The sequence below is a fragment of the Sciurus carolinensis genome, chromosome 8 (genome assembly GCF_902686445.1).
Source record: "Sciurus carolinensis chromosome 8, mSciCar1.2, whole genome shotgun sequence".
Lineage (NCBI taxonomy): Eukaryota > Metazoa > Chordata > Mammalia > Rodentia > Sciuridae > Sciurus > Sciurus carolinensis.
In genome coordinates, this window is record NC_062220.1 from 14,794,706 (window position 1) to 14,822,698 (window position 27,993).

The window sequence follows — 27,993 nt, forward strand, 5'->3', positions numbered from 1 at the left end:
CAACCTTTGATCACATAAAAAAGAATCTACATATTTATGCTTCATTTTGCAGGCAAATCTTACAAAACATTTAAGAAATACAGAATGCTAGTCATATACAAATTTTAGTGTTTAATAAGAAATAAAAATACATTTCCCAACTCAGTTTATGGAGCCTATATATCTTGGTTCTAAAACCAGGCAAGATTATTCAATGAAGAAAAAATAAAGGTTAGTCTCACTTGCAAACATATTTGCAAACATCTTTAATAAAATATTGCCAGAGTCCAGCAGCATGTATCATTTAGAAGAATAATTCTTCTAAATTAATAAAATAAAATTCTAAATTAATGGTTTTTAAAAATCTTTGAGGTTCACATTAGCAGGTTAAAGGAAAATACTGCATGAGACATCTCCAGATAGAATAAGCAAAAAAAGTTTAACATCCTTTTGTAATTAGAAAAAAATTTTATAATAAAAGACCCTTTTTTCCTTTCTTTAAAATTTTTTTTATTTAAAAATTTTTTTTCATACATGTATATAGAGTAATAATGTCTGTCTCATTCTACCATCCTTCCCATCCCCATCGCCCCACCCCTCCCCTCACTGCCCTCTGCATAATCCAGTTTCTTCATTCTTTCCTACCTACACCCTACTATGGATCAGCATCTGCTTATCAGAGAAAACACTGGGCCTTTGGTTTTTTGGTTTTGACTTATTTCACTTACCATGTTATTCTCTAGTTCCATCCGTTTACCTGCAAAGACCATAATTTCATTCTTTAAGGCTGAGTAATATTCCATTCTGTATAAGTACCACATTTTCTAAGAGAGTCTTCTTATATTGATAAGGTTATGTCAAAAATGTCTAAAAAGCATTCTACTTAATGGTACAGTCTCATTAAAATCAGAAACAGGCAAGACAAATGCCTATTACTGCAGTTTGTTCAACATAGAATTGGATTTTCTAGTCAATGCAGATCAAATCAGAAATATTAAAAAAAAAGATTATATAGAAACAAAATTCATTTTTTGCTCTAAGTACAAAATATATTAACATTATTAACAAAGAAAGCAGCACTTAATGTGCATGTGTGTGTGTGTATACTTCTTTTTTTTTTTTTTTTTTTTTGTACTAGGGATTGAATCCAGGATCACTCAACCACTAAGCCACATCCCCAGTCCCTTTTTTTTAATATTTTATTAGAGACAGGGTATCACTGAGTTGCTTAGTGCTTTGCTGAGACTGACTTTGAACTCATGATCCTCCTGCCTCAGCCTACCCAGCCACTGAGATTACAGGCATGCACCACCACACCCAGCAATGTGTATAATTTTCAAAAGGGTATCATAGACAGTTTTAACAGATAAAATAGTATGTTCAAACCTTTGTGAAGGAAATTTGTACAATTTTATTGAAATATATTTTAAAAGAATAAAAGAAAAATTTATTTCTGATTATTTCCCTATTTATATTTTCTTCCCATGTTAGTCTGTAAATTCTGTGCAGATCAATTAAAAATTCTAAATGGTCTTGTCCCATCTTTCCTGCCCCATCTGACAAGCTAATTCTAATATTTATATGGAAGAGCAAAAGAGTACCTCTAGAAACCTTTTCAAGGGATGACCTATTTTAGTGAGAAGTATTTGCTTCAAGTTCAGTTTCTTTGATCTTACTTTTTATCCTGTTAAAGTTCAAATAGAGTTAAAACTTCCTTGTTAAATGTTGTAGTGATTATTTCACAGTGGTGGTTTTGAAGTTGTATTCTTTTCAAAATTTGTGACAAATGTCAGAAGTATTTACTTTTTAAGAAATAATTCACAGATTTTATGAATTTTTATTCATATTATTAAATTAATGTTTATTCATTTTTTCTGATAATGAAAACATATAAACATGGTGTCTCAGTACAGATCCTGAACTAAGTTTAAAAGAAAAACAGTGGTTAGAAGGAATAAACGTTGGGTTATCTTCAAATTGTGTATAAAAGCCTGTCAATTGTGGTTGTTTCAGGTCGGGGACACTGGGGCAAGAGAAACAGACTAACTTTTTACTTTATGCTTATTACCTTTCTTTCACATAATGCAAAACTGTTCTTTATGGTTGTTTAGGGTAATGCACAAATAAAAATACACTGTGTATGGGACTGGGGATGTGGCTCAGGGGTAGAGCATTCGCCTAGCATGTGTGAGGCACTGGTTTGATTCTTAGCACCACATATGAATAAATAAAAATAAAGGTCCATCAACAACTAAAAAATATTTTTAAAAAATATACAGTATATCTTTGTATATTAACTGTATATACTAATACTAAATATCTGTGTACAACAATATAGCAATATCTGATTTATTTAGTTATTTCTTGATGAATAATTGGGTAATGCTGCACATATATTTAAATACATGTCCTGAAACACTGAGAATATTTTTATAAATTAAATACCTAGAAATAATTATTGGGTCATAGCATATGTATACTTAGAACTTTGTAATACCTTCAAATCAGAAAAGTGGGGTGCTTTTGTTTTTGATACTAGGAATTGAACCCAACACTTTACCACTGAACCACATCCTTTTTTTTTTTTTTATTATTTTGAGACAGCAACTCACTAAGTTGCTTAGGGCCTTGCTGATTTGCTGAGCCTGATCTCGAACTTGTAATCCTCCTGTCTCAGCCTCCCAAGTTGCTGGGATGACAGGCATGAGCCAGAAAAATTTTTGATTCTCAACAGTCTGGGGAAAAGTATGAGTTCTGTAAGAAACTGTGTCACAATAAGAGAAAGAGAAATGAATCGAACAAGAATAAAACTGAATGCTATAAAAAGTGTTAGATTGCCCAGTTACCCAAAACAGTGACTTGTCCTCAACCTGCCTTCTTGAGTTCATAATTCAAAAGACAGAATTTCCTTTTTTTTTTTAAACAGATACATTGAGATACTTCAAATGGCATGCATTTCACCCATTTTACAATGGTTTTTGTGTCATCATACATAAGAGGTATACAACCATCACCACAATTTTGAGAACATTTTTATTGCCCAAAAGAGAAACCCAGTACTCATTAACAGTCACTTCCAATTTCTCCCAGCCCTTTCAGCCCTAGGCAACCACTTATCTACTTTCTTTCTATCTTGTTTTGTTTTGTTTCAAGATGGACACAATACCTTTATTTTACTTGTTTATTTATATGCGGTGCTGAGGATTGAACTCAGTGCCTCACACATGCTAGGCAAGCTCTACCACTCAGCCCCAGCCCCAGCCCCTACTCATCTACTTTCTATCTCTGTAGATTTGTGTACTTACTCTTGGTGTTTCATGTAAATGAAATCATGAGGTATGAGGTATGTGACTGTTTTAACTTAGCAGGTTGCCAAGGTCCATCCATGTCATACCATGTGTCAGTCCTTCCAGTCTTTTCTTTCTCTGCTCACCTTTCCCTCTCCTCTCCTTATTTATTGGTTTATTTCTATGTTGATTTTTGAGGTAGGATTTTGAACCTCTGGGCTGAAGGAATCCTCCTGCCTTAGCCTCCTGAGTAACTGGGATTACAAGTGGGTCCCTCCATGCCACCTCCTTCGTTTCTTCTTTATAGCAAAATAATATCCCCTTCTATTAGATGTATATACAACATTTTATATATACATTTATCATTGATGCACATTTGTGTTGTTTTTCTACTTTTTGACTGTTAAAAATAATTCTGCTATGAACATTCCTGTACAGGTTGTTATGTGGATATATATTTTCATCTTTCTTGGGTATATGCCTGCAGCAAACTTTCGAGGAACTGCCAGCATGTTTTCCTAAATAGCTGTACCATTATACTTTCTCACCAGCATGAGTTTTCAGTTTTTTCCACATTTTTGCAACACTTATTTAATATTTGTCTTTCTGATTAAAACTATCTAGCAAGTATGGAGTAGTATGTCATTGTAGTTCTTGTTTGCAGTTCCCCTGATAACTGATGATGTCAAGTATCTTCATATGATTATCTGCTTTTATATAACATTTTGGAGAACATATTTGCTTTTATAAATTGTCTTAAATGTCATGCATAAACACAATGCCAGAGGTCTGAAACAAGGGGGAAAAAAACTATGGTTTTTGAACAGTGCTCTAATAATAGAAATTATAGAGAAAAGAGAAAGTAGCCAGGATTGTTGCATCTAGAGATGGGGAAAGGTACATATTCTGTAAGGGCCTATGTCAAAATAGGAGAAAGAAAAGGTGAAGAGAATAGAAACAAAACTCAATGCTTCAGGAACCAATAAAGAGATATTAAACATATGTAAGCCTAAAATTAGTACAAATAAGGTAGATTTAGTGAAAGCATTGTAATGTCAAGAAATATTAAAGTACATATGTAGAAGCTTAATAAAAAAAGGTTAAAAAATTTTTAAAAAGGTTGACCTTCTGAAAGTAAAACACCAACTACTAAAGAATGGGAAGGCTATGGGTAAGAAAGAGGGAAATTGGATTGAATCAGTACATGCTATGTGCATGGATGGAAATATCACACTGAATCCCATTGATCTATACAGTTTTTTTTTAATTGGATCTGGTTTTTGTTTTTTTTTAATGTGAGTAGCCCTTAAAAGTAATTTTTTACATAGCTAAGCAGAAACCATGCTTATAAGTGTCTAGAGTTTTGTGAAGAAAATTATGTATTTGAGATTTTGGGAGCTTTAATTTAGTATGTAGAAAAGATCATAGGTTTTTTTTATCTTTTTATTTAGAAAGTTTTAAATACTTATATGGAAAAGCCTTAAAGACAATATATTAAACACCTGTTGTTACCCTCAGTGACCAAATACTAATATTTTGTTATATTTGCTTTATGTTATACACACACACAAATCAGCACCACTATCCCGCCACTGTGTATACACATACTTTTCTTTGCAGTACTGGGGATTGTATCCATAGCCTCATGCATACTAAGCAAGTGCTCTACCACTGAGCTATCTTTAGATTCCTCTTCCCAATTACATTCCCTGCTGAAAACAACTCCCATCCCTTACTGTTCCCTCAAAAGCAACCCTATGATAAATGTTAGGTACATTCAATTATAGTTTATATTTTATTACATATATATCTGTACACCAGTATTTTTGTTATTTTAATTTGTGAACTGATATGATACAGTATGTTCAGCATATTGTCCTTTATATTCAGATTTTTAATTTTAGGATATTTGTTGATAAAAATAAATTAATTCAGTTAACTAGAATCAAATATTCCAATCTTTGAATATACCACAGCTTATTATCCATTCCCTCACTGGAATTCCTTCATCTAGGTTATATTCAGTTTTTGTTGTCATGACAGACAGTGCTAAAATACGAATATCTTTGTACATGATTCTTTGTATACATGTAGCAGGGTATTTCTTTTTTTCTTTTTCTTTTTTTTTTTTTTTTTTTTTGTTCTTGTTGTTCTTTTGTTTTTTTGTTTTGTTTTGTTTACCAGGGATTGAACCCAGAGTTGCTTAATCACTGAGCCACATACCCAGCCTTGTTTTTTTGTTTTGCTTTTTTTTTTGTTGTTGTTGTTGTTCTGAGATAGGGTCTCTTTAAATTGTGTAGGACCTCACTGAGTTGCTGAGATTGGGTTTGAACTTGAGATTTTCCTGCCTCAGCCTCCCCAGCCACTGGGATTATAGGCATGCCCCACCATGCCTGGCTCTAATGGTATTTCCCTGTTACAAACCTGAAGGTGAAATTCCTGGAGCATGGAATATGCTACATTTGGTTCAACAGTAGTAAAAGAATTGGAGTGTGAAAATGTATCTAAAACTACTATATTGATTGTAGGAAGGTTATTTAGCTCTATGAGATCACCTTTCCTTGTTTAGTTTACTCAATGACTAGAGTACTGCCTAGTGCTTAGTACACGTTCTATAACTGGTCTCAAGAGAGTCTTTGGATTTACCATACTTCAGCATTTGTAAATACCTATTGCTATTAATTCTGATTGTTTCTAAGATAAATGAAAGACAAAGGGAAGAAATAGGGCAAGATTGAATGCCTTAAAATCATGCCCTATTCGTACTATAATTAAGCAAGGAGTGTTTGTAGAATGCAAGAGAGTAAGGAAAAACATGTTCTTTTTTTTAACCATTTGGTGGGGGACCTAATATTAGAAACCTTCATCTCTTCACCAGTACAAATAAGTAGTTTTTGTGGAATAGCTTGAGAGTAAAGGACATCGTTAGATGAGAATGAATGCTGTAACCCCAGGGAATATCCTGCCTCTTTATGTCTAGTCACAGCCAAGCAGAAACCCAAGATCTACAAGTGATAATGAAGGCAATCAGCTTCTTTGCAGACTGGAAGAATATTACCTTTTACATAGTGATTTACATTTTGTAAAAGCACTCCAACATATTCTCATTTCATCCTCATAGCAGCTTTTGTGAGGTACTTCACAAAGGAATATTAGCTCATGTTAGCATTTAAATCAGTGTTTAATTTTAATAAAATAATATGGAATCCAGAACATTCTTGATTCCTCTAAATTCTAGTCTTAATTTTTACCAGTAATAAAAGGGGTTCTCTGTCCGTTGCAAGATAAGTTTTCCCCCTTCAAGTACTAATATGGTAACTGATTTTGATTTGATTGGGATGACAGGCAGTAAAAAGTATCTCTTATTTAAGTCCTGTGATCACTGTTGTTTTGCAACTTACATTCAACTTGAACTAGGAGGCACAGGCATACTTAATTCTGAAATTGCTTTGCCAAATTACGAAGATTTTGTAGTATAGGCAGCTTCTTCAGTAAGACCACGTAATAAACATATAATTTTCCTTAACCAGTTTTGTGATAACAGTCTTGAAAAAAACTTGACATCAAGATAAATTATAAAATCAGGAAGCTATATATTTAAATATTTGAGGTACATTACAGGAGTACATGAAGGAGATATCACCAAGGCCACTGATGACCTTTTATGCCATCATATGGAATTTGAATTTTGTTATATATATATATATATATATATATATATATATATATATATATATTTAAATTTGAAGGAGATAAATGAAATATAAAATTATATTTTAGAATGGGCTCTGCGCTGAGGTAGGTAGACTCCTCAGCAGTGCATACACGAACATGAGTTTGCACGAACTCTCTGAAATTCTGTTTCATCCAATTCTTTGAAACATACACACAAAACTTAAGAATACCTTCTTTACAAAGATGTCTGTGATAACATAGGATAGACTAGATTGGGGCCTAAAACTGAACATAGGTTCACCAATCAAGACGTTTTTGCATTAGTATAGAGAAAGCATGAGTAGAAGGAAAGAGTGAGCTTTTTCCTTCTGTTCATTAACACCAAAATTAGGTTTACTCTAAGATCTCTCAAATAAAGTTTAGGAAAAAAGAAAGACCTTCTTGGGTGAGCGTTCGGCTAATAGAGTATTTTGACTGATTCAGTATCCTGTATTCTGGTCTCATCTCTGTGCGAACTTGCTGTGTGAGACTGAAGTCATGGCTCTTTCCCCTTTGGGAAAAGAAGATTTTGTAATATAGGCAGCTTCTTCAGTAAGACCATGTAATAAACATATAATCTGTCATAGTCCAGGATCCCTTGGGTAGTCTGATTTGTAGTTTCTTCAAGGTAAAGAAGAAACAGGCATGGGAGCTGTGAGTGGGTTAAATATTTTTGCATTTGGAAACTTATGAGTCTTTCCAAATACAATGAAAAGCGTTCCCACCCCACCCTCAGATGGCACCACCGAATTCAAAACTAACAGCATGTAATAACCAGAAGTCTTGTCCAAGAATTGTCATCAGGTTTTTGTAAATCAAATAGCGGATAAACAGTTCTGTAACCATCTCTGTGAGTTCATTTGCATAGTTTCATGTAACAGTAGTGAAACTGTTTAACAGACTGTTCAGGAAAGGTAAGATGGAAACATAAAGTCAATAGAAGTTTTTCCATGGGGAAATCTTTTAGAGAAAGTGACTTAAGACCTGTGTTCAAGAAAATGTGATTGCAGAAAAGTTAAATTTTAAAATGAAAAGAGGAAAATCTAGATAGAGTTACAGTTGAGTAAGAGGTGCAGAAGGAAACCCCATCTGCTGGAGCCTGCACTCTGGAGTGGACTCGGATGGCAAATGGTAACACCAGTCACTCCAGGATCAACATTATCTTTTCACATTTCTCCATCAAAATAATTGTCGCCTACCCAAACGTTAACGGCCCTGTGATGTAAGTGGCACAACAAAGCGTAACCAAGTCAGGAAACACAGACCACATCATCATGCCTGCATCCTTGTTCTCACTCTTCTGCCTGTTCAGTTTTATCTCCTAAAACTGAAGATAGGGTCACCAGTCGAAAAGTTTTTGCATTAGTATAGTGAAAAGATAAGTAGCAGAGGGAGAGAGTTTTTCCCTTCTGTTCATTATTTCTGGAAGGTACACCGTTTTTGTTATCTGCAGTAGTTCTATATATTTGTTACAAACACTGAGTTAATGAATATTGAACCATCATTCCTCAGGGAAATACAGAATTGTTTTTATAGAAATGAGCTAGAGATTGCCTCTGTATATTGGCCTTTAAGGTTATTTCCTCACAGAAGACTGGAACCTTAGCTCAAAACTGTGCTTGCACCAAACTGCTCATATCTGATTATTTTAAGCATAATCTTGATGAGCAGATTTGTAGTCATTGAGAACCTTCCTGCTTTGCAAACCCCACAAAACTTTACACCTTTATACCTGACATCTGCTAACCTTGGATAAACTCAGTCTCAACTACAAAAACCCCAAGCTGTTGCTATTCTTTGGAGATCTTTGATTCTGTAGACTTCCTGCCAGGTTGTTAGGCTGCCCTCTGTCTTGCACCCTCTCCCCTGGGAGTTCCCTTGCTTTTCCTCCTCTCCACCTTAACCTGTGGGCTATCTCATACTGTTAGGTTTGCAGTAGGGGAAGTTCCGATCAGTCCTATCAGCATCACCCAAATAACGGTCATACGTGCACATAGTCATATCTTTCTCCTTAATGGCACCCCAGATCCCTTGAACTTGATAAAAACACAGATTCTTGAGACTCCATGGTCACATTTTCTTTAGTTCTGTCACTACAAAACCTTGTATCATATGTGTTTCTGATTACAGACACCTTTTTCAATGTACATTATTGGTTCATTATATTGAACTCATGACTGACATCACTAACTCATACCTGAAGGAATTTTCCCTAGCACTGTAACCTTTCTCTTCTAGGCATATTACAGCCTTACACTTAGGAGCTCTAAACAGAACTTCAGCACTGTGAAGCCATTTTTTAAAGACACAGAAGTACAAAAAAACATGACAGTAAATACACCGTACATAGGACACTGGTTTATAGCTTGAAAATTGAAACAAGGCAAAGCATCACCTTGTTCCATTTTTAGTAGGAAGATATGTGCATAAATGGCACAGATTTTTCACTGTTCTGCTCATGTATGCAAAAACAATACAAGTATTGATTTTGGAATTACAAATTTTAGCAAGTAGACAAATTCACAAATAAGGACTCCATAAATAGTGAGATTATTGTACTAATCCAGTCACCACTTAAATGGTTCTCATGATTAGCTCTCTCCCTCATGACAAGCTTTTCCCTTGAGAGATAGTTTTAATGGTTATATTGAGCTCAAATCTGTCTCCTGTTATTTCCAATCTCCGCTTCTAATTAGACTTTCTGGATTATTCCTTCTTTAATATATTGCTTAAATTCAATTGTCTTATGTTCATCTTTGTTCCATTTTTCACCGTCATATAAAATTCCCCATTTCTTTGGAAACATTTGGGTTGCTAAGTATTTTAAAGTGATTTAAATGAACGGGAAGTTTAGTTTTTATTGTAAATAACTGACACATCACCTTCTTCTTATACCACCCCCCCAGCAAAAACTGCACCCCCTGTATTCTCACTGCCTCTCTTTAAGTCTACACTAAATTTGCCTGGGGACATGAACATGGGAAAGGGCTAAAGAGTAACTGTGTCTTTCCTTTTCCTTGTCCTTCTCCACTCCCAGTGTCATCTGTACTTCGCCCTATGTCAGCTTTATTCTGTAACCAGATTTTCTCAATGTGGTAGGAAGATGGCCACCCTGAAGGCTCCAGATTTCTATCCTCTGGGCCGACTGTAACTGCAGTAAAAATAAGAACTTCTCTCAACCTATGTCCATGTATTGGTTTAGGAAGTAACTCTGGCACTTGTTGAGGTCATATATCTAGCTCTGGGCTAGTTGCTATTACTAAGGATATGGGAAGCTCCTTGGCCAGCTTTTGTCCTCTGTAGCTAGAAAAGTAGTGCCTCTTGATTGAGGTAGTCTCTCTAATGCCATGTGGATTTCTAGAGAAGGGCAGATTCCCAGAGGAAATAGGACAACTAAGCAACAAATATCAATTATACACATTAAGACAAGTATTTTCTTCCTATTGTGTTTTGGGTCAATAGGATGTCTCTTAAGGACTATTATTATGATTAAAGGATTACACAGTTTTTAACTTTGAACAATGTTGGATCAAAATTGATTTTGTTTTAAATGCTGACATCTATTATTTCAAAATGGTATGTACATTGTATTGGTGGATATATTATAATGGGTACTATTATATTTTCTGTTCCTTTTTACATGTATAAAATATTTCATAACTTTAGTAAGAAACCAAAAATCAACTATTGTGATTTGGGTCAGTAAGATGAATAATAATGGATATTTTGGTTATAATTTCCCTCTAATATTAAGTGAGCTATAGAAATGATATTGTATTTAACCTGGTAATCCATGACATTTTAAAGGTGTTATGAAGATAAATTACTGAGGGGTTTTTTGTTGTCGTTTGGGTTTTGGGTCCGTCCCCCCGCCCCCCAATGATGTGAAACAAAATTTTCCTTCTTACATGTATTTATCCTGTAGGTACCTGCCAGGTGTGGAGTTACAGTCCGAGACAGTCTAAAGAAAGCACTGATGATGAGAGGTCTTATCCCAGAGTGCTGTGCTGTTTACAGAATTCAGGATGGGTATGGTTTGTATGTGTTGTGAAATTTTGTTTACAAAGAAAATCAGACATTAAAGTTTGGGGTTTTCTATAGGATCTGTACCCAACCTAGGGGATTGAAAAGCAACTTTAGAAAAAAAATTTTAATGATTACTGAGTTAGTTAATTTTATGCGACTATAGTGTTGGTTACTCTTATCAAGACTTTATTGGAGTTTGAGATTTTCTGAATTTTTGAACCATAGAATGTGATTTACATGGATAAATGGTTATCCACTCCATCATTTTTTAAAAAAATTTTTTGTAGTTGTAGATGGACAGAATGCCTTTATTTTATTTATTTTTATGTGGTGCTAAGGATCATCAAGCCCAGTGGCTGGAACTGTGGCTCAGTGGTAGAGCACTTGCCTAGCATGTGTGACGTACCAGGTTCGATTCTCAGCACCACATAGAAATAAATAAAAATAAAGGCTTTAAGAAAAGAAAAAAAGGATGGAGCCCAGTGCCTCACTCATCCTAGCAAGCACTCTGCCACTGAGCCCCAGCCCTACTCCCTCATTTTTAATACAAACTCTTACTTTCACAAAAAGTTTAGCAAAATTAACATTTTATGTTGAACTTTTTCTTTCAGAAAGTATGTAACATTGTTCCAAGACTCCCAGATTTTGTATCCAAATTTTGAATCGTGTCTTGGAGTGCATATAGTACTCTTTTTCTCTGAATAGATTAAGTCCACACCTTTTTTTTTTTTTTTTTTTTTTTTTAAGGAGGTAGACAGGAACAATCCATTTTTTTGCTGACGTAGGTCTTTTCTAGAGCCAACTTGAAGAATAGAATACATCTCTTTACCATGCTGTTTGTACAGAAGTGATACTTTTATTTGAGACAAACTTAAAAATTTATTGCCATTTAAATTTCTGATGATTGAAGACCAAGAAGCCAAGCCTCCCTATTACTAGCCCCTCAATAACAATCTTCATATCTTCACCATTAGGCATGTAAGGTATTCTTAGGTACAGTAACCAAGAAGACTTATGTCTACATTTTTCAGAGAGAAGAAACCAATTGGCTGGGACACTGATATTTCTTGGCTTACAGGGGAGGAGTTGCACGTAGAAGTGTTGGAGAATGTTCCACTTACAACACACAACTTTGTATGTACCTTTACATTTTTGAAATGCCAAAAATGTTCAAGTTCTTATCAATATATTTTTATTGAAGAATATGAAAATGGCTGACTCATTTTGTGTTGACATTTTACCTAAGTTGAAAAATTGTTCTGTTCTTATACTTTTAACACAAGTTTATTTTCATCATGCTTTCTTTTTAACTTAAAAAGAACTACATGTGTGTTACTAAGAGAAAAAAATTGGAGTGGTGCAAAAGTATATCAAGTAAAAAAGTGAAAATCCCCCTCCTACAGGTCAACCTTTGTGTGAACTAAATGGATAACTGTATAGTCTTCCAAACTCTTTCTGAATACACAAACATATGACTGTAGCTGTAAACCCAGAGTTTTCTCCTTTTCCGGTTTTTTTCTTCCCTTCATTTCTTTCCTTATCTTTCCCTTTCTTAAGTCAAAAATGGAATCATGCTCTGTGATTTTCCTCATCTTTTTTTTTTTATTTACAGAGTATTATGGACTAAAGTATGCTATCATACTCAGCTTTATTCCTGTAATGATCATATAATAGTTCATAAGAATAGGAATTTGGTATATTTAACCATTCTTTCATTAATAGATATTTATTTATTTAAGTTTTTGTATTTTTTAAAAAATCTTTTATACCTCTATTTCATGTACAAACAGAGAAACAAGATGTATCCCATTTGTTTACAATAAAAATGAATTTTAAAAAATCTTTTATATACAGGGCTCAACAGAATCTGCATACACATTTGTGTAAATGTTTCTGAAGAATACATTGATGAAAGTAGAAGGTGAAATAGCTGGATATTGAACTCTCCCTCAGTCTTTTCCCTGTTTTTTGCATTTGCTAGAACTTCACGTAAGCTAAGTGTCACCAGGGTGTGACCTTCCACTAATTTACTGTACATACGCAGTTATGCTCAAATTCTAGACGAAGCATAAACTGTGACCCAGAAGAGATAGATCTTCCTGTGCCCACCTTTATTGACAAAGGTATCCTTGCAGATATATACATATGTTGCTTAAAATTTGTGCTGAAATGCATATTCATATATTTTCCTCCCCCTCAGATATTTTGCTTTCTACCTTACATTCCTCCCTCTCCCTTTTTTTCTTCTCTAATGTTTCTCCTTTATGTGCACAACCAACCAGTTATACATAGTTTTAATATATAACTTAATAGGGAAGAGAAGGGGGACAGGCATAGGAAAGACAGTTGAATGAATCAAACATAACTTCTCTGTGTTCATATATGAATACATGACCAGTGAAACTCCACATCATGTGCAACCACAGGAATGGGAAGTTATATTCCATGTATGTATAATATGTCAAAATACTCTATTGTGATGTATATCTAAGAACAAATTAAAATATATCACATGTATAGTTTAATGAGAGGAAGAAAAGCAGTCGAGTAATTTAATGAAGGAAGAGGAAATTGAGGGCTTCAAGAAATTGAGTAAATTATTAGGTTGTGTGGTAAGCAAAAAGATTTGGATGACTGAAAAACACTGATACCTTTGAAAGCATACTTTTCTGTGCTATTTGCTGAGGTTCTGCTAACAGTGTAAAAGATGCTTAGTATGGTAAGTGTAATGGTCACATAGAAAATATTAAACAGGACATTTTTAATTTCTTACCTAACCAGAGACAAATGGAAAAGGAACAAAGCTAGAAATAAGAATTTGCCTTTTTCATATCCCCTAGAAAGTGGTACATGGGAAATGGGGGGAAGGTGAAGAAAACAAATGCCACTTTTAAAACTATAAATATTCTCAAAAAGAATTGTATGTCGGGATATATGTGTGTGTGTGTGTGTGTGTGTGTGTGTGTGTGTGTGTGTGTGTGTTTGCAGTGCTGGGGATTGAACCCAGGGACTTATGCTTGCAAGGCAAGCATTCTACCCACTGAACTATATCCCCAGCCCCAATTTTTTTTTTTTTTTTTTTTTTTTTTTGATGGAACACTTTTTAAATAACTTCCACTAATCTTGATTGAAAATAGTTTTGGGGTTAAAATCAATTTAATGTATTGTGAAAATCATTTGTATCTAATAGAATAGACTCAGAAATTAATGAGATATATATATCTCATATATCATGAGACATATATATATATATATATATATATATCAAGGTAAATGTTGTTATGATTACAGGTATATCCTGGGTCATAAAGTAGAATATATGTATTACTATTGTTTGTGATTTAAACTTTGACAAACTGAGATGATTGAGAATATACAGCAAAGAATGAAATAGAAGTCATCCATATTCTTGATACTCTGAAATAATCATTATGAAGAGTTTGGTATTTGCGTGTCCATCTGTTTTCTATTTGTTGTATACCCAAACATGTTCATTTTAAGCCATTTCTGTCTTTGGTAAGATGGATTCTCCCTGGCACAGTTTTGTTTATATTATCCATGTTCTATATCACTTGTCTTATGACGTGGAATTTTTATATATTGCCTTCTATGTTTGATGTAAATAAATATTCACTAATAAGTTTAGGTTGCCTGAATATTCTAATCCCCTAACAATTGATAGTTTGTTAAAAGTATTTTTTTATTGCTGGGTATAGTGGCCCACTCCTGCAATCCTGACTGGGGAGCATCTAAGCTTTGAGATGAAAACCTGGAGACCTGGACCACATAGCAGGACCCTATCTTCAAAATATATTTTTAAAATTTGTATTTTAGATGATTTTCCTATCCCTTATCCAAATTAGTTCAGAACTGATTTTCATATAATTACATACTAGTTGTATATTTTATAAATAATTATTTTTATATTTGTACCCAGATGGTACATGTATATGCTTTAAAAAATACTACAAAGGTGCCAGGCACAGTTGCACATGTCTATAATCCCAGTGACTCAGGGGGCTAAGGCAGGAGAATCACAAGGTTGGAACCAGCTTCAGCAACTTACTGAGACCTGTCTCAAAAAAAAAAAAGGGGGGGAAGGAATGTAGCACAGTGATAAAACACTCCTGGGTTCAATCCCCAGCACCAGAAACAAAACAAAGCAAAAGTAATACAGAGGTGCTTATAATTAATAATTATCTGTTGTCCCATCCCTTGCTAGCTTCTAATGCTGGTTATAAATTTCACCAGCCTTGTTTTCATTGAAACTATTCAGCATTGTACATTTAAAATATGGTTAGAAAGTAATATGTAGGATAGCCAGCATTTCTCCCTCAAATTATAATTCTGATTTAGCTGTACCTTACATTTTATATCATCTTTTAATTAAAAGATCCTAACCCATAGAAATCACTTTTCAGTAATTTTGGAAGAAGGGGTATCATTTCATTTAAGTTGATCATTTTATTTTTGGACCACAGATGATGGGTTCTGATTCTTTCACGTATTTTTAAAATCATTTTTTTATTTTCTCACCCTTCCTCTCCTCTTCTTCCCTTCCTTAACCCCTTCCAGAGGAGATTATTGTTAATTTTTAATAGTTTCTGTTTTATGTTTGTTGGATAACTGCTGTCATATCAGTAAATATTTTTTAGCCAGTTTCTCAATTTGTTAAATTTAGATATCATACGGAGTAGTAATTCCATTAAGAATTAGCTTATTTGTAACATTATACCCTTCTCCTTTTCTCCTTTTATTTTTACTTTTAATTGGACATCTTTGTAACTGCTGTTTTTCTTTTATCACCAGTCAGCATTCCTTCTCTCTCCTCGTTGTACAATAATTAAATTATATGGGTACTTCTTTCTCCATCGTTTTGCCTTTGTTCCCTCATTTTGTGTTTTTGTATTCATTTTGTCAAGCTGAAATCTGCTGCTAGTCTTTTGTTTCTCAGTCTTCCTGACTTCTGAGTTTTTAAGTTGGATATAGGGGTGGAGTAGAAGATAAATGTGGTTGCCCATCTACTGTCTTAAACCCTTTGGTTTTCATTTTTGTATTTTAGAATGTAATGATATAATAATGTAATGTAATTTATTATGTAAATGTATTAAGACTTTGTTATTTTAAACAAGATAAATATGCCAATTTCTAAAAGGGTTCTTGCAAGCTTTTGATATTCTCTATGCTTTTTTTTTTTTGCAGGTACGGAAAACTTTTTTCACCTTAGCATTTTGTGACTTTTGTCGAAAGCTGCTTTTCCAAGGTTTCCGCTGTCAAACATGTGGTTATAAATTTCACCAGCGTTGTAGTACAGAGGTTCCATTGATGTGTGTTAATTATGACCAACTTGAGTAAGTAATCCAAAAAGAATCTCTTATACCATTTTACATTTAAATTTTCATAATGTAAAACTAGTTGTCTTAAAGTCCATGAGGGATTTTTTTTTTGCCCAGTATAGTTTTTATGGGGAATTTTAAAGTATGATTAAAGAATAGCTTGTAACATAAAATAACATGGAAAAGCCAGCACTTCTTTCCCAAATTGTAATTCTGGTTCAGCTATACATTTTGTTTATATTTTGTATTCTCTTTTTTAAGTAATGAAGACCCCTAGTGCATAAAGATCATTTTTGGATAGTTTTTGGGAGGGGACCTGAAGTGCCATTTCAATTAAGTTGAGCATTATAGTTTGGGGTCTGATTCTATCAGTTATTTTGTGAATTACTTTTATATTCTCTCTTTCTCTCCCCCTCCCCTTTTTCTCCCTCCCTCTCTCTCTTTCTCCCCCACCTTGTGTTTCCTTCCCCCAGTTTATTAAAAAGTAAGATATAAAATCTTCATACCCAGTTTCTTTCTTTCTAAAATTTCTTTCGCTTTATGCTGGAATTTTTCTAATAGATTAGACTGAGTCTGTTATAATCTCTTTTTCTGTCATTGTTGTTACTGCTTTAAGGTCTTATATATTTCCTGATCACTTCCTGAACAAATAGTATTTAACTCCATACTTTAAAGTAAATTAAAATAATGTAATCTAATTTAGCAGTAAATACTTGTTCTTCTAATTCTTTAACTATAAAGCATGATTTTTTTCCTCTTCTAATATGTAAAATTTGCTGACAAGAACAATTAGTTGTAGATTTTTGAGCTTGCCTTTGAAAATACAATGTAATATTTTTAATAAGTCTTTAGACAAAAATACAACTAATTGAATTTTAACAATTGTTTCTGAAATGGAATTTGATCCCATATTTTCCCAGTAACTATGTGTTCTGGTGTACTGAAGATTCTGGGTTTTGCACAAGTTAGGTTTGTTTTGTTTTGTTTTGTTTTTGCCTCACAGTTTGCTGTTTGTCTCCAAGTTCTTTGAACACCACCCAATACCACAGGAAGAGGCCTCCTTAGCAGAGACTGCCCTTACATCTGGATCATCCCCTTCTGCACCCCCTTCAGACTCTATTGGGTATGATTTGACTCCTGCTGTTCAATGACATGCTATTTGAACTGCCTTCTAACACTTGAAGTGGTAAATTAAGGAATTCTTTTTTCAAATAACTTATCACATCATTCAGACGTTTACATGCATTTGTACAGAAATGGGATTAAAAATGGCATTTCAGAACCAGACCTGGAAAAATATCAGGGAACAGGTAATTTTTAGGTAATATTACATATAGAACTATATCATATCACTTTCTTTTATGAAAGTTGCATTAACAAGCCAGGCATGGTGGCGCATGCCTATAATCCCAGTGGCTCAGGAAGCTGAGACAAGAGGATCAAGTTCAAAGCCAGCCTCAGCAAAAGCAAGGTACTAAGCAACTCAATGAGACCCTGTCTCTAAGTAAAATACGAAATTGGGCTGGGGATGTGGCTCAGTGGTCAAGTGCCCCTGGGTTTAATCCCCAATTTCAAAAAAACAAAAGCAGAAACAAAAAAGTTGCATTAACATATAAAGCAATTGCAAAAAATTTAAAATAACATATTACTGTAATATACAGTTTCTGAGAGTATGTTAAACTATGAGGTGAGGACAAGTGTTTTCATGTTAAGTAGGGAGAGTAGTATAAGAGAAAGTGCTCAGGAAAACTTAATAGAGAAGTTGGGATCTGAACTGAACCTTAAAGAATGACTACAATCCGAGTGAACCTAGGAAATAAAGGCATGGTATTAGGGAATGGAGAAGGAACATAAATGGAAGGAATGAGAACTGGGCACAGTGGCACATGCCCGTAATCCCAGCAGTTTGGGAGGCTGAAACAGGAGGATTGCAAGTTCCAGGCCAGCCTGGACAAAATTTAAAGTGTTGAGTATGTAGCTCATTGATAAAGCACCTCTGGGCTCAATTCCCAGTACCAAAAAAAAAGGAATAAGAATGGCAGGCTTAGGACCTAGTGAAGAAAGACTTATCTTCAGTAGTGTCATGTTTAAGACCAGATTATAGAGTCTTGAATTTAGACTGGAATTTACTTGATACAAAAAGGGGGGAGGAGGACTGAGGACATAACCCAGTTGGTAGAGTGCTTGCCGTGATGCACAAGGCCCCGGGTTCAATCCCTAGCACCACAAAAAAAAAAAAAAAAAAAATCAAAAAGGGAGGAGGGTTCTGAGACTGTGGCTCAGTGGTAGAGTGCTTGCCTGGGTACATGTGTGAGGCCCTGGGTTTGATCCTCAGTCCCACATAAAAATAAATAAATAAAATAAAGATTAAAATTTTTTTTAAAAGGCAGGGATGGGGTATAGGACTCGGGTTGTGGCTCAGTGGTACTGCGCTTGCCTAGCACATGTGAGACACTAGATTTTCAGCACCACATAAAAATAAAGGCATTGTGTTCATCTACAACTAAAAGAGTGGGGGCACAAATTAAAGGTTTTCAAGCAGATTACTAATCTGATAAAAACGTGTTTAAAAAATCACTTAGTAAAATACAAGTGATTTGATATAGAAAAGTGTAAGGCAAAGACTGCTGACTAGGTAGTAAAGACTGAGAAGCAATGAAGACCTGAACTGGAGTGGGAGCAGTGCAGAGAAGGTATGGATATTCTTAAGATTCATAGTAGGAATAAAAAGACCTGGTATTGATGCGCTAAGTGGGTATTAGTTGGCTCTGGAGCATTTCTTACACAGATCTGCTTACTCTTTTCCTACTGGATTTGGGATGGCCTTGTTTATGCTTATATCTGGAAGCATATAGGAAAAAAAGTTCCTATATAGTGTTCTATTCTAGACTATCCGGGTGAATTTAGTTCAGAAATATTGTTAGTTTTTACCCTACTTCCTCCCACTCTTCACAATGTGATATTTCTTTAGACTTCTGCAGAGATAAAAATAATCATAAGTTGACACTTCTAATAGGCCTGTTATTTTTGTGAAACCAACCTTCCTGGAGGTCTCATAGGTTAGAAAATTTAGCAAAAGAATTTTATGTTAATGAGTGAGTGTATTTGTCCATTTGGAACACTAGAAATGTAACCACTGTGTTCTTTTGTCAGGTTATAACAGTTCTTTGAAGCATTTTATTCCTACTGCTCTGCCATTAGTTGTGTGCAGCTGTGTGGGTTTTTTTAGACTATCAAATCAAAATGTTTTTATTGTTTGGGTTTTTAATTAAGCCTTTGGCTTTGACATTTTCTTTTGACAGATTCTTTAGACCATGATGTCTTTCTAATGACAGGTCCCAGTTCTGTGAGCAGTTACAGAACATTAGCTTGGCCTCTCTGAAGGTTTGTAATGGTAACAATCCAGGAAGGAGTGTTGTCTTAAAAAAATATATGCCTGTGCCACAAGTATTTTTTTCATAACTAAACTGAAGTATAGTCTGATCTTGAGCAAATGAAAAGATGTTCAAACTTCTATAAATCATTTTCCTGATTCTTTTATGTCACAGTATAGATGATTGCCTCTGTAAAGATAAAAATTGGTCATATCCAATATCAAAACTCACTCGCATTTTGTTTTTAGTCCTGATAATAGTCATAGTGATCATGAAGCAAGTGTGATAATGGATGTAACCAAGAAATTTTGGATAAGTGATACATTATCCAGTTTTGATACAAAATAAGAGATGCCTCTTTTCTACTACTTAAAAATGCTGAAGAGTGTATTGTATACATTTAAGAAAAGCCAGCATTTACAATTTGCATATCACAAAACAATAGTAGTCTCTTTGCTTCAAAAATTTAAATATTCTAGCTTGAAAATGAAGTCTTACTTAATGGTAATATACTACAGACTGTTAATATTTTTCTAACTTAAATTTGGTACCACTTTAAAGAGGTTTGCAGCAGGAGCAATAAAAAGTTGTCATTTGAGTAAAAGCCAGTTGGATGTCTGCCAAGGTACTTCATGGGTTATAAATTACCTTGGTCCAGGTAAATATTTCCCAGTATTAAAACTCAATTTTATCCATTTCCAGAAATGATGAGAGTTAGGAATATACTGGTTTGCATTAAACAAAGTAAGAACAGACTAAATCAGAATATCAAGTAATTCTTCCTGTAAGAAATTTACCTGTTATATAAACCAAGTTTTTTGTGTTGGATGAGCCAATACTCTTTCAGAAGATATTTAAAAGAAACCAAATTATAATGTTTTTGTCAAGCATGGAATTAGTACATACTTCTGATATTTAATACATCAGGGTGTGATAACTTGAGGTATTGTCATCTGTATTGTAATATATATCTGCCCTCAAGACTAGATGAGGTGACACCTTCCCTTCCAGGTGCTCTTAGTGTCTTTGATTTTATATGATAGACAGTTATTCTCTTTTTCTGTTCGGTACTGTTCGGTACAATGGGGTGGGGCACTTTACCACCGAGCTACATTACTTTTTATTTTGAGATAGGGTCTTCTAAGTTGTTGAGGGTCCCACTAAGTTGCTGAGGCTGGCTTCAAACTTTCAATCCTCTTGCCTCAGCTTTCCAAGTCACTGGGATTACAGGTATGCACCACCACACCTGGATATTCTCATTTTCTAATATATACATTCTTTTCTTTAGATATGAAAATGAAACTTACCAAATTCAATTCAGGGTGTTTCCTTTTTTTTTCCCTTGATATATGTATATATCTGATTTGTCATCCAGTATGTTTCTGTCATTGAACTAAGTAAGTTTCAAGAAAGAGTTACTGCTACTTCTACACATACCAGATCAATTATAGCATTGATTAGACTAACCTATACAGTTCTAGTAAATTTGGGCTTTTTCTAGTTTTAACTCATGATTTAAAGTATGTGCTTGCCCTGAGACTTTAAATCAAATCAGCCTATAAGTAGTTAACTGTCAGTTCACTTTCCAAAGTTTTTTTTTTTTTTTTTTTTTTTAATTAACTAATCTTTCCATTCTTTTACTTCTCTCACAATTCCTTAGCAAAGGGCATATATTTGTAGCTTCAAGCAAGAAATTGGAAATACTTCTCAATAACCAGAAAGCATAAAAAGGACCCAGGTGAAATGTGCTAATTTTCCCAAAGTCTGGTTTCATCTGTCTTAACTATAATTCTAATTAGGCTGATAATAATTTTTTAGTACATAATGTCTTACTATTTTTATATCAGTTACATATGAATTCATGTAATTAAAATTAGCACATAAAATCAGAAATTTCCCCCGTCCTTAATAATTGTGCTTAATAACATTGTGCTCAGAGAAGAAAGGATATAAACTGTAATGGTTCAGATTCTGTTGACATTTTGTTTGGAGACTTTTGTAACTATTGAACTTTCTTTGCTCTTCAAATCTTTATCCATTCCTTTTCCTACTGTATTTTCTTACCATTCCTCTTCAAACCCTCTCCTGTCACAGAATGTGTTTTCCCTCCCTCATCATTGTCTTTCTGGCCTAACAATTACTAAATAAAACTGATCAGAGAATTTGCATAAGATGGGTGGAATGACAACCAATATTTGTAAAGAGCTTATGTTAGCACTTCATTGTTCCCAGTGGTGCAGCTTAATGAGACAGCCACACCTTCTACTGAGTGATCACCCCTGCTCCTGTAGATACCTTTTCTAAGAAGCATAGACTTCTTACAGGTGCTTACAGTCTATCCTCAGAACTTTAGGTTTTCTGTGTCACGTTTGTTTTAGGGCCAGTGAAAGATCATACCTCCTTATTTGTCTACAGTACCAAAGTAGGTCACCCTGTAACCTGTTTTGGTGGTTTGATCAAAAAATAATTTTTAAAAAATAACTGCTTTAATATTTAATATATGATTCTCCAGTGTCTTTGATATCAATAATTGGGCATGATAAAAATTTCAAAATGTGAACAGTATTGGCACTGTGAAAATCATCTTGTGAATTTGGAAATGATCTTTTGATATTGTTCAGAATTTTCATTCATCTTTGGTGTACAGTAGCAGGTACATTTTTCAGGTCCTGAAATGTACATGCTATATTCCCAAAATATTTATAACTTCCAGGGCTGGGGATATAACTTAGTTGGTAGAGCGCTTGCCTTACATACACAAGACCCTGGCTTCAATCCCCAGCACCACAAAAAAAAAAAAATTATAACTTCCTAATACTTTTCATAAATTTTTCATTTTAGTAATTTCAGCTCTCAAGAAATTGAAATTTAGGGAAAAATAGCAGATTTTATTCAATCTCTACCTACCATTATCTATAACTTTAAAAAGAAGAGCCTCTTCAGCTGATTAACCACTGGTAATTTCTAGCCATCTGTAGATTTCCTTCATGTTTTCTGGGTAAGAATTAAGTGTTCTTATCGATATTTCCTAAAGGTTCTGCTTTGAGCATAGCAACTTTGACAGTTCTAGTTGTAGGTCTGTTAGTCCTCTTTAATGTTTCCTATAAAGCCATTATAGCTGGAATATCAATGGTTTTATCAATTTTAAAGATTTTTCTGTTAAACAAGAGAATCTTTATATCTTCCATTATTTAATATTATTATCTCTATACAGTTGCTCTGAATCTTATCTTCCAATGACTTGATTTTTCCAGGCCCCAAATTCTCACCAGTCCGTCTCCTTCAAAATCCATTCCAATCCCACAGCCTTTCCGACCAGCAGATGAAGATCATCGAAATCAATTCGGGCAACGAGACCGATCCTCATCCGCTCCCAACGTGCATATAAACACCATAGAACCTGTCAATATTGATGTAAGTATCCAGCATTGCTAGAACTGAAAATTTCAGGTGTATTTCTTTATTTTTCTGTTATAATATAGATAAAAAATAAGTATCATCTTTTCATTCATCAGTTATTTTAAGTCCTAGGCTTTATATGAATCACAGATCAGAAAAACCTGTCATCTTCTCTAATGATATTAAATACTTCACTATTGTCAAACTAGAGTTATTCTGACATTTACCTTAATGACACCATCTCTGTAAAAGTCTTATCTTCAAATGAAAATAGTTTAAATATCAAAGGATTGATAGGAATGCCTGAAGTCTTCTAAAATTCTTATAAAATTGATTACAATCGTGCTGTAAAAGATATATATGAAATTAACAGTTTCAGATGGTATTGTCATAAGCTTGATTCTTTGTATGTTTAAGAATTAGTGTATAGTTGGAACTATAAGTTAAATTTTATTTTAAATGTTAGAAACAAAACTTTGTTACAAGCTGGTCGTGATGGCATATGTCTGTAATCCCAGCACTCAAGAGGCTGAGGCATAAGGATTGCAAGTTCAGGGCCAGCCTCAGCAATTTAGTGAGACCCTGTCTCAAAATAAAAATGAAAAGAACTGGGAATGTGGGCTTAGTGGTTATAAGTACTCCTGGGTTTAATCCCCAGTACCAAAAAAGTAAATAAACTTTATCATAAATTTTAATTTCATCCAAAAATCAGACTTTCTTCCCACATTTTACTCTGAAACTTTTTCTCCATTGAGGGATTCCCAATGGAGAGAAAGTGGCTTTCTCCTAGTATCATTTTTCCTTAACTAGCAAATAGAGGAGGAAATATGGGAATAAGGAGATTGTGAAATAAGAAATCAAACCAAATTTCTAGTCAAGGTTTGTTCTTATTGTGTCTAAAATTTTAATCTTCATCTTTACTACTACTTTTTTTTTTTTTTTTTTTTTTTTTTTTGGTGCTGGGGATTGAACCAAGTGGTGTTTAATCACTGAGCTACATCCCCAAACCCTTTGTTTTGTTTTTTTGTTTTTTTGTTTTTTTTTTTGAGAAACAGTCTCACTAAGTTGCTTAGGGCCTCAGCCTCTTGTTACCTTTACTTTAAAAACTAACATCCTTTTAAATTGTTTCCTTTATTCTCTGATTGTGACCACTGTTCTGATCTCTCACGCTTGAACTTTTGAAGTGTTACTCTGTATCTTGCCTTTTCTTCTTTCTCATAAATCAGTTATCACCTTTTCCTTTTCATGTGTATCTCAAACGGTTCTCACTTATTGCCGCCACCATTTGAATACATATTTCCCACTTGAAGTACTTACTACATTTATCTCCTAAATGGGTTTCCTGTCATTGATTTATCTATACTATCATCAGGATAATTTTTCATAACACACTTATCATCATCTCTTTCTTTATTCTAAAACTTTCAGTGACTTACCATTGATTACAAGATGAAGTATGAACTTGAACATTTGCATTCATGTTCAGTCCCACTAAAAAGATTTACTTTTGACCCTGAGCTAGTTAAGTAGATATTAAGTATGAATTATCACATAGTCTTTGCCCCTTAAGAAGTCACATTTTAGTAAGGAATCAGACATATAAAAAATAATCACAAAAAATATAGTGGTAGTTTAGAGAATAATAAACTACATCATTGGATATAGGAATACTTAGCAGAGAAAGGATAACGTTGAAGCCAGATTGTAAAAGATGATTGAGTAGGAGTTTATTAAGTACACCACGTAGGGAATTAGGAATGAAAGGCATTTGGTAGAAAGAAAATAGTATGTACAAAGACATTTACATGGAATGTAATTAGTAGTTGATATTGGAGGAGTTTAAGGTTCAGGAGAAGGCTGACAAATGGTGGAAGATGAAAATAGGTAGAGTCCACAATGAAAGGCTGTAAAGTCTCTGAGGTGTCAGTGTCTGAAACACTTTTTGAGTATGAGAGATCAACTCTATACTTTAGAAAAAGTGGTCACGTGCTCATGTGGAGGATAGATAAATGGGTATCAATCATATCTAAAGCCAAGACTGTCAATAATGTGACTTTTGCAATATTCTAAACAAAAGCCTATAAAGGTTGAAACTGAAGTAGTAGTATTGGTGTCAAGTTAGTGAGTTGAGGGAAAGGAGACTATAAATTAGTGAATTAGAGATAAGATTCCTAAGAATCTGGAAATTAACAACTGTTTTTGAATTATTACTGTGTGCCAGATACTGCGATAGTACTTTAAATAAATTTTCTTGTTTGAACCTGATATAAACTCACGAGTTAAGTACTATTATTATCTTTAGTTCACTGTTTAGAAAATTAGATTTACAGAGGTTAAAGAGTACACCCAAGATACTTACAAGTGTATTTGAACCTGGCCTTCCTTTCTTAAGCTTACCCATTGTACTGTATAGTAGTAAAGGAGGGATTTGAAAGAGAGGAGAAGATAATGATGTCCTGCACAGGCGTGAATTAAAGATGGATGGATGTAGCTTTTACAAACTGTATGACTCTACCCTGCAACTAATAGTACCTACTCCTAGACTTTACTTTTTATACCTGGTACATAATAAGAATTGAGAAATTGTAGCTTATGTTACTCTACAAATATTTATGGATGTAAAAAGCAGGACCAAAAGTTCTTTTGATGGTTTCTGTTTATTGTGCGGAAGGAAAGAGATGTAAGAAAAAGAACTGTAAGAGAGTGGGAGAAAGTTTGAAATAGCCAGATTTGGAATACTAGAAGTCCTATTTAACCTAGAACAAGTAAAAATAGATTGTTAAGGAGTTTTAAGAACACATTTGAAATTGAAAAATGCAAGTTTATGTTGGTAGTAGCAATGGGTTGTAAGAGTGGAAAAAGCCAAATTTGGTCAGTTCATAGTTGTGGCTTTGAAAAAAGAAAGGGGTGTCGCTTTTCTCTTTTGTGTCCTTTTGTCTAGATGACCCTTAACTACACTCTGTTTTTCAAGCCCCACTCAGACATTTCTTCAAATGCTTTCCCAATGACTAAATCCTTTATGTAGAACAAAAATCTTTTTCTTTTTTCCTTTTTTTTTTTCTTTTTCTTTTTGGTGGTGGTGCTGGGAATTGAAGCCAGGGCCTTGTGCATGCAAAGCAAGCACTCTACCAACTAAGCTATATCCCCAGCCCCCTAAACTAAAAATCTTACTGTGAAAAGCACTTGATTGACAGTAACTTAGCAACAAACTGATATTTCTTCTATACTGTTTTACTTGTTGTAATTATATCATTTAATTTTCATGAGTGTACATTTTTCTCCCAGTGAGTGAAAACTTTCAAACCCACAGTTAGTAAGACCACCAGGATTTTGTATTTATTGGTAGCCACACTCCTAATACCTAGCACCTTGTTTGAAGTTATGTGAGTATTCATTGATTATTCTGTAGAAAATGTTGCAGACTTTATGTAATATATTAAACATGAGAGAAATATACCTATAAAGAATCTATTCTTTGTTTTAGCTATAGACAAAAAACTGCCTATTTGCAAAGGGCCTATTTAGATACATTTGGGGCCATTCAATCCCTCACATTTAAATTAAACTGAGTAAGCAAAAACTAATCCCAGTTCTGCCTGTGAAGGTCCAAATTGCACAACAGAGAGACTTCCCCACTACTAACCTTGTAATTGTATTTTAATAATAATTCTTATTTGAGTTATTTTGATTTTTTTCCCTCTTTGTAGTGTGTCCTTGTGCATCCATATTTTATGGTATTCAGTGTACTTTTAACTTTGTTTTTTTTTTTTCATCATAACATGTTTCATGATTTAATCTTCATTATTCTTTTTGTGGTTGCATAATACTTCATTAAATTGATACACCATAACTTACTTAACCATAATATGTCAAAATGCCTATAATAGGGAAATAATTATTTCTGACTTTTTAGTATGATGGATAATGCTGCACTAAACATCTTTGTGCATATCATTTTTTCTTCTGAATTATTTCCTTAGGAAAAATTCCCAGAAGTGGAATTACAGGATCAAAGGGTATGAACATTTTTATGGCTCTTAATATGTGCCAGTAGAATTTTCTTTAAGGATTGATGAAGCCATTGGTTTTGAATGGCCTGAAATGGATTTCAACATTTGATCAGGACTAATAATCTTTTCAGTATAGGGTTAGGTTGGCAAGTACTTCAAAATTTAGATTTTATCATGTACACTAGCTAATTTCATATTCTTTGTGAAGTAATTGTAAGAGGTATTATTTTGAATCAACCTTTCTATTAATATGAGTGAAGAATTCAGTGTTGTTATTATTTTCTTTCCATATGCTTTGAATAAATATACTTTACTATTTATTTGTAGGATTTGATTAGAGACCAAGGGTTTCGTGGTGATGGAGGTAAGTAGTAATTTCATTGGGAAAAAAAAAATGCTCAGGGAAAAATGCAATTGCTTTGCTGCTTATCTCCTTTATACTTGCTTCTTTCATGAAACACAGACACAGAGAAAAATAAGTAGCGAAAACCCAAATTTTTATAGTATTTATTATTTATTCCTAATAAAATGTTAACTAATTCTTAACATGAGTAGAGAAATGAGAAAACACAAAAGGTAGTCTTAAATGAACCATCTATAACTTAAAATATTGTTTCAAGGAGAGATCCTTAATTATTTTACCCACTTTGTTAACTTCTACATCTTCTAAGCTGAAGTTAATAAATTTTCTTCGGGGTCCTCTACTCATAGTTAAAGATTGAGCATAGAATTAGATAAATCTTGACTTTGCTAAATCATTCCTGGGGAGGAACCACTTGGATTGCCTGCCACAGTTTGTCAGACATTTCCTTCAACTTTCTGGAAGTGTTTGAAATGTCCTTTTCATTGAACAGCCCCACTTGCCCTT

The 27,993-nt window shown here is 33.9% G+C and overlaps 1 protein-coding gene across 1 annotated transcript in view; it reads left to right on the forward strand.

Annotated features, from left to right (window-relative positions):
• Braf (B-Raf proto-oncogene, serine/threonine kinase) overlaps positions 1 to 27,993 on the forward strand; it is a 182,111-nt gene that overhangs the window by 106,074 nt on the left and 48,044 nt on the right. The window contains 6 exon segments of the mRNA XM_047560012.1: positions 10,906 to 11,009; positions 12,038 to 12,140; positions 16,209 to 16,357; positions 17,346 to 17,465; positions 22,971 to 23,130; positions 27,453 to 27,489. Of these exon segments, the coding sequence (XP_047415968.1) occupies positions 10,906 to 11,009; positions 12,038 to 12,140; positions 16,209 to 16,357; positions 17,346 to 17,465; positions 22,971 to 23,130; positions 27,453 to 27,489 (673 nt within the window).